General features: G+C 41.7%; 1 protein-coding gene across 1 annotated transcript in view; it reads left to right on the top strand.

Annotated features, from left to right (window-relative positions):
• The window catches only part of LOC102764995 (ATP-binding cassette sub-family D member 3), an 18471-nt gene that overhangs the window by 7637 nt on the left and 2713 nt on the right, over positions 1-8121 (top strand). The window contains exons 5-6 of the mRNA XM_015559735.1: positions 1569-1673; positions 4818-4874. Of these exons, the coding sequence (XP_015415221.1) occupies positions 1569-1673; positions 4818-4874 (162 nt within the window). The remainder of the gene's footprint in view (positions 1-1568; positions 1674-4817; positions 4875-8121) is intronic.

An 8121-nucleotide genomic window follows, 5' to 3' on the forward strand; every position in this document is an offset into this window, starting at 1 on the left:
TAGTAAGAAACCTAATTTAATTATGGTGTAATTTCCATGGAGCTCAATATTATCCAAGTGTCTGTCCTTATAACCTAGTTAGCACATGGGTGGGGAACATGTGGCCCTCGGGCCTATGAAATCATTTGGTCTGGCCCTACCAAGGCATTAGAGGTGAGTTAATTAAATGTTTGACCAAACATAACAGGCTAATTTTTTAAAATATATTTTTATTGGTTTCAGAAAGGAAGGGAAAGGGAGAGAGAGAGAGAGAAACATCAATGATGAGAGAGAATCATCATTGGCTGCCTTCTGCACATCCCCTACTGGGGATTGAGCCCAGAACCTGGGCATGTGCCCTTCACTGGAATTGAATCTGAGACCCTTCAGTCTGCAGGCCAACACTCTATCCACTGAGCCAAACTGGCTAAGGCAAAACAGGCTAATTTTTAACCAGTTAACTGCCACATGTCCAAAATGGAAACCATCCCCACAAGCTATGATATTTTGAATTTAATTGCGTCTATAGACACTTATGGTGTACAAAGGGTTAAGTTGATGCTTTTGTATGGCCCGAGAATCTATACTAATAAAAGGGTAACATGCTAATTAGACCGGATAAACCAGATGTCTTCCGGACATCCTTTTGGACAAAGCCATGGTGGGGAGAGGGTGCAGGCCGGGCTGAGGAGCCCCCCCCCCCTGCATGAATTTCGTGCACCAGGCCTCTAATGGTGTTATAAATACCCAAATGGTCTTTGGCAGAAAAAAGGCTCCCCACTCCTGTGTTAGGAGATCCGAATATTCTCAACTAACTCTAATACAAGGCAGTATATAACTACCAAAAAAGTGCACTGGGAAAATGATGAGGAAAAGTAGATTGTGACTGGCAGATCCTGTTTAATTCTTCTAGCAGCCCTGTGAAGTCATTTGTTAGGCAAAGGATCAGAATAAATAATTCCCAGAAAATAAAACACATATAGAAAATAAACGTGAGAAAATGTTCAGCATTTCTGCTAATCGAAGAAATGTAAGCTATTAACAATCTTGATGTTAATTTTTACTTACAAAATTAGCAAAGGCTTTAAAAAACAAACAAGCTGATGAAACAGGTGCACAAAAAATTATTGGTGGGAGTATTGATAACAATATTAATATTGACAATGTAATATTAATGGGCATTACTTAAGCAACAAAACATTTAAAGGTAGACATATTTTTGTACCTGAGCCACGTATGAGTCTGACTTGTAAGATTTTTGGTTTAAATATGTACCCTTTAATCTTGTGTAGAGAACTTTCTTTAATATTAGTTGAAACTCTACTTCACCTCATATCAGTCCTGAAAGTTTTGTTTTACTCTGAACAATATTTCCTATGCATTACATTTCTCTCTTTGTTCAGGAAGATAATAGAAACAACTAGGTTTATTCACATTGCTTTAATTTCTGGGAAATATATTTTTTTGAGTTAGAATAATTTTCATATTTGCTTTATAAGACTGTAAGTACATACTTAACTTAAAGTAAATCTATTTTAGCTTATTAACTTATGCATGTGATTATACAAAATATTATTTTTTTGCTTCAGATGGCAAGATTATTTTATCATAAACCCCAGTTTGCCATTTTGGACGAGTGCACCAGCGCAGTGAGTGTGGACGTGGAAGGCTACATCTATAATCACTGTCGAGAGGTAAGTGGACAGGTTTGCAGTGTGAGGGTCCACGTCCTCCTTCCTGCTTTACTCTGTGTCCAACCAAATAGCTACCCAAAGAGAAGATTCTAAATTATTAAGTAACAAAATTACTATCAAAGGGAGATATCTCGCTTTATCAAGGACTTTAAGGTGATTATAGATATAAGAAAAAGTAAATGAATTCTGTATATAATTCTCTTTAGCCACATCTTAGATATGAAACAAAAATATATATTTAAACTTATTTTTCTTTTACCTTATTGCCTATATTAAGAGTTAATAAACTGGTATATTTTTAATTTGTTCCATGAACTTTACCTAAATATGATCTGTGTGTGTTTTTTTGATTGTTTGTTTTTTTTAATCAAGAAAATGCAACAGTAATCATTTGGCAACTTTAATTTATTCATTTTTTCCCCCTGGCCTAGGCAGTATTTTACCAAAGCTTCTTTTAGTAGCCTTTTCTGGGGCTGTCTACATTGGTTCTGTTCTATTCAGTAGTCTCAGTTGTTTTTTTCCTGTGAGAGATTATCACTGCCATCTATACAAAATTTGGAACAAAATCCAAAAAGAATTTACATAAATAAATGAAATACAGAGTCTTTTAACATTTTGTAGCTGTTTTTTAGGAGTTTATCCTATCTAATAAAAGAGAAACATGGTAATTGGTGTACGGCCGCTACCCTTCCCATTGGCTAATCAGGGCGATATGCAAATTAGCTGCCAGCCAGGATGGCGGCTGGCAGCCAGGCAGCTTGAAACTAACATGAGGCTTGTTTGCTTCAGTGCTGGAGGATTCCAACGTTCCCCGCCTGCCGCTGCAGGCCTCTGAGCTGCAACTCTAAGCACTATGTAACAAATACCGCCGGACTTCAGCCAGCAGGATTGCAACATTGTAAGCAAAGGCCAGAAACCTACTTTCAGCAGCGGAGGTCTAAGAGCTGGAGCCAAGCCTCAAAGCTAAAGCTGGCCCAGAATAAAAAAGAAAAAAAGGAGCGGTTGGGAGCTTCAGTCCCCCCCAGCCTCAAAACAGCCCGCAGCCCCTCACCCAGACTGGCCAGGCACCCCAGTGGGGACCCCCCCCCTGATCCAGGACACCCTTCAGGGCAAACCAGCCGGCACCCACCCGTGCACCAGACCTCTACCTTATATAGTAAAAGGGTAATATGCCTCCCAGCACCGGGATCAGCGTGACAGGGGGCAGCGCCCAAACCCCCTGATCGCCCTGCGGCTCTGTGTGTGACAGGGGGCAGCGCCCCAACCCCCTGATTGGCCCTGCTCTGTGAGTGACAGGGGGCAGTGCCCCAACCCCCTGATTGGCTCTGCTCTGTGCGTGACAGGGGTTGGCGCCGCAACCTCCCCATCGACCCTGCCTTGAGTGTGACAGGGGACAGTGCCCCAACCCCTCAATCGGCCCTACCCTGAGCGTGACTGAGGGTGGCATCACAACCTCCCAATCTCCCTGCTCTGTGCATGACGGGTCGGTGCCCCAACTCCCCAATTGGCCCTGCTCTGAGCCCGACCAGGGGCTGCACCTAGGGATTGGACCTGCCCTCTGCCACCCGGGAGCGGGCCTAAGCCAGCAGGTCGTTATCTCCTGATGGGTCCCAGACTGCGAAAGGGCACAGGCCAGGCTGAGGGACTCCCCTCCCCCTGAGTGCACAAATTTTTGTGCACCCGGCTTCTAATAATAAATATAAAAGGTCATGATGCACAGGAAGTATGAATTCCTGCTACTCTCAGTGTGGTCATGGATCGGCGTCAAATCACCTGAGAGCCTGTTAGAAATGCATATATATAACATACTTTTAAAAATATATAATATATATTAAAAAGCATATATATATAATCTGCTTATTTTGTCCTACAGTTCCTAACGAATTTCAGAATCCTTCCATAAGAGAGCTAAACTTAAGACGTTTAAAGTTTTAAGTGATATTACTTTACGTTATCACTTCATACAGCAGATGTGTGAATCCAACAGTGGGCACATAAATCTCATGATAGAAGTGATCCAGAATATACTTACTGCTGATTTTCAAAAAAATTTATCACATGACAATAAGATTTAGAACTCATGATGGAAAGTTCCTGGGTACAAACAACGATGTAGAACAGGATTTCTCAGTCTCAGCTCTGTTGACATTTTGGGCTGGATAATTTCTTAGTTGTGGGATGCACCGTAGGCTGTTTGGCGGTGTCTTTAACCTCTGCCTGTTAAATGTCAATAGACGCTCAGTTGTGACAGTCTGAAGTGTTTATGGACATTGCCAAATGTCCTCTAAGAGACAAAATCACATGCATACACCAACACCTAGTTGAGAACCACTGATCCAAAGCAATTAGTTAAATTAGTGTTGTTGTTTTTTTAAATATGAAGTTCAGATATGTGGAAGCTTATTTGCAGTCTAAATCCAGTAAGTTTTTTAAAACCAAAAGATTTTTCATTATTTTCTGGCAAGCTCACTGGGTAGCCAAACCTGGTCTGAACTAACAAAAGGTATTTAAACTCCTTTAACTATCTCACTGTCAGTGTCTACACGTGTTGCAATAGAAATATTTATGTGTTTAATTATAGAATTTGTCCCAGGACCCTCTGGGGTTGGTAAATACTGCATTTCCAAAATCTGAATTCTAAGAGAAATTCCAAAACAGGGTTTTCCAGAAAGGATGATGACTCTATTTAAAAAGCAAATTGATCTTGACCTTTTGCTATTTCTATCATTCTTATACTTTTTTCATGTATTTTTCACAATAAATAGAAAATGTGCTAGGGTATATATTTTTCTGCCCCAAACAAAATAATACATAATGCTGTTAGTTTAGGTTTTTTTCCTCCCGTAAAGAACTTCACTGATATCTGTTCATTTTTATTATGTGGTTGATGGCCTATGCTTTGTATTACCTTGAACATTTGACATCAATTGTAATTTTTTTCTCTTTGACATTGATTTTTTAACCATAGCTACTGAAGACCATCATCTTAATATCTTAAACCAGCGGTCGCCAACCGGTGGTCCACGGACCACTGGTGGTCCGTGAGGTCCAAAAGGTTGGCAACAGCTGTCTTAAACTATATAGAGTGGTTTAAATTGTAATCTATGTTATTGCTATAAACATAAGTCATTTTCTTTGTAATAGGTTGGCATCACCCTCTTCACTGTGTCCCATAGGAAGTCTCTTTGGAAACACCATGAGGTTTGTATTTCTTACATTTCCTTTCTTTTTCTTTTTATCCTCACCCGAAGATATTCTTTCCATTGATTTTTTAGGGGAAGTGGAAGTGAGGGTGGGGGAGAAAGAGAGAGACAGAGACAGAGAGAGAGAAACATCAAATGTGAGAGAGACACATCAATTTTTTGTTTTCCCCATGCACCCCGACCAGGACCGGGGATCAAATTGCAACCCAGGTACGTGCCCTTGACCGGAAATCAAGCCCACAATCTTTCGGTGCATGGACCAGTGCTCTGACCATTGGGCAACACGGGTCAGGGTGGTTTGAGATTTATTTGAGTATATTTCCTTATATACATATACCTTAAGGGAAAAAGTTGATTCTGTTTCAGTCTTATAAAATGAAAGAGGATTTCCTTAAATATTATTATAATTGTCAGTTTTGAAAGTTACAAATATGTAAACAATCCCTTGTTATATACAATGAATATTAGAGAACCAGTTAGTGGTTCTCCAGTTTTAGCTATCACTATTATATAATAACTGACTAAAATTTGCATAATTTTATCACAGCTGTGGCCAAGTAAACTTTTTCTTACCATCCAGTAGTAACAGAAGGGGTAAGAGTCTTCAAAAGGATTAGATCCCCAAAAGTCTAGGGACACTTTTAGTGGAGATCAGGATGACAAGGAAACTGAGTGTTGTCAGCTATGTGCATCATTGCACTGTGATAAAGTAGAATTCATTAGGTAGTCACCACAATTTGCAAAGATATTCTAGTGAGGTTTACACTGTGCAGATATCTTATTCTTGCCATTCCACTAGTGCCACTCTCAAGATGGCAGGCAGTTCTTTTCAATTTTTAGTATACAATGATCAAACCCTAAAAATAAACCCAGTTTAATTCATTTTATTATTCTTTAATAAATGTTTTTATTAATTTCACAGAGAAGAAGGGAGAGGAAGAGAGAGATAGAAACATAGTGATGAGAGAGAATCATTGATTGGCTGCCTCCTGCATGTCCCCTACTGGGGATTGAGCCGGCAACACGGGCATGTGTCCTGACTGTGATCTCCTGGTTCATGGGTTAATGTTCAACCACTGAGCCACACCAGCCGAGCTCATTTTATTTTAATTCCTTCTTTTTTTCTTTCCCCTTCCTGCCTTCCTTCTTATTTTTCCTTCCTAAAAATATAGAAAATTTAGGTAAAAGAAAGGGTCTGAGAAAAGTTGGGACAGTGGTAAGCATATCTTATCCTATGAGGTACATCGCTGTTTGAGCACCTTTTGTATCAAGTACTAGGCTACGATAAGTGTCTGAGGGATTCAGAGTACTATCTTTACCTGCAAGAACCTATAGTTTAGATCAGCAGTCACCAACTGGTGGTCTGCGGACCACTGGTGGTCCGTGAGCTGCGAAAGGTTGGAAACCGCTAGTTTAGATGACAGTGTACAAATGATAAAATGAGCATGGGACTGAAGTCAGAAAACCTGGATTCAGACACCACTGTTTCTGGCATCAGTTGCTTTCTTTGTGTAATAAAGTTATTGATCCTTATCTGCCTGTCTCATAGATTACTTTGAGGATCAAAGAAACAGCCTATCTGAAAGTATTTCATAAGGTGTAGTGAGATTCCATATAGCTGTGTGACTTTTAAAGATAGTTTTGCCCTGGCTGGTGTATCTCAGTAGTTGGAGCATTGGCCTTGGCACCGAAGGTCCCTGGGTTCACTTCCCTGTCAAGGGCACGTACCTGGGTTACAGGTTCGATCCTTTGCCCAGGTCGGTTTGTGCAGGAGGTAACCTATCAAAATGTCTCTCTCACATCAATGTTTTTCTCTCTTCTTTTCTCTCCCCCTCTCCCTTTAAAAAGCAATGGGGAAAAATACCCTCAGGTGAGGATTAACAACAACAAAAGGTAGTTTTTATCTTAGGGCATTATAATTTGTCCATATTTTCATGAATTGAATGAGATTGAATAACTAGATATCAAAGCAGTTTAACATATATCCAAGCCTTTGTGTTTTCTTTTTTTATTTTCATCTGAGCATATGTTTATTGACGTTAGAGAGAGAGGACAGGGGTAGGGTGGGGGAGGGAGAGAGAGAAATGTCAATTGGTTGCCTCTCATATGTGCTCTGACTGGGGATTAGATCCACAACCTAGGTATGTGCCCTGATCGATAATCAAACCCACAACCTTTTGGTATATGGGGTGATGTTCCAATCAAATGAGCCACCCAGCCAGGGCAAGCCTTTGTGTTTTCTTAGAAGTTCATAAACTTAACAGGACAGTGAGAAGTCTTGGGTTTTACCTCTCCTTGTCTTCTGGAGATATGTATAGATGAGTGAAAATAACCATCAGGCCAGTACCATGTGAAGGAGGGATGACAGGAAGTATAGCAAAGTTAGAGCCAGAATAGCTAAGAAATAAGTATAGAAAACAGGAAAACAGAAGTCTTTTCTGCCAATAAAAAGCCACTAAACAGAAGGTTTTATTAATCACTAGAGGCCTGGTGCACGAAATTCGTGCATGGGGGTGGGTCCCTCAGCCTGGAGTGCACCCTCTCCAATCCAGGACCCCTCAGGGGATGTTCAACTGCTGGGACCGGGCCCCAACCAGCAGTTGGACATCCCTTTCGCAATCCGGGACTGCTGGCTCCTAACCGCTCACCTGCCAGCCGGCCTGATTCCCGTAACTGCTCTCCCTTGCCAGCCTGATCCTCCTAACTGCTCTCCCGTGCTGGTCTGATCGCCCTAACTGCTTTCCCCTGCTGGCCTGATTGCCCTGATTTCTCCCAACTGCCGGACTGATCCCCCTAACTGCTCTCCCCTGCCAGCCTGATCCCCCTAACTGCTCTCCCCTGCCAGCCTGATCCCCCTAACTGCTCTCCCCTGCCAGCCTGATCCCCCTAACTGCTCTCCCCTGCCAGCCTGATCCCCCTAACTGCTCTCCCCTGCCAGCCTGATCCCCCTAACTGCTCTCCCCTGCCAGCCTGATCCCCCTAACTGCTCTCCCCTGCTGGCCTGATCCCCCTAACTGCTCTCCCCTGCCCGCCTAATCCCCACTAACTGCTCTCCCCTGCTGACCTGATCTCACCTAACCACCTCTGCCTCGGCCCCGCCACCATGGCTTTGTCCGGAAGGATGTCTGGAAGGTCGACCAGATGATGTCTGGTTTAATTAGCATATTACCCTTTTATTGTTATAGATGTCAGCATAATAAATTCATTTAAAAAAAAAAGAATGTAATAAATGTGTTCAGATTATA

Source organism: Myotis davidii, unplaced genomic scaffold (genome assembly GCF_000327345.1).
Source record: "Myotis davidii unplaced genomic scaffold, ASM32734v1 scaffold53, whole genome shotgun sequence".
Classification (NCBI taxonomy): Eukaryota; Metazoa; Chordata; class Mammalia; order Chiroptera; family Vespertilionidae; genus Myotis; species Myotis davidii.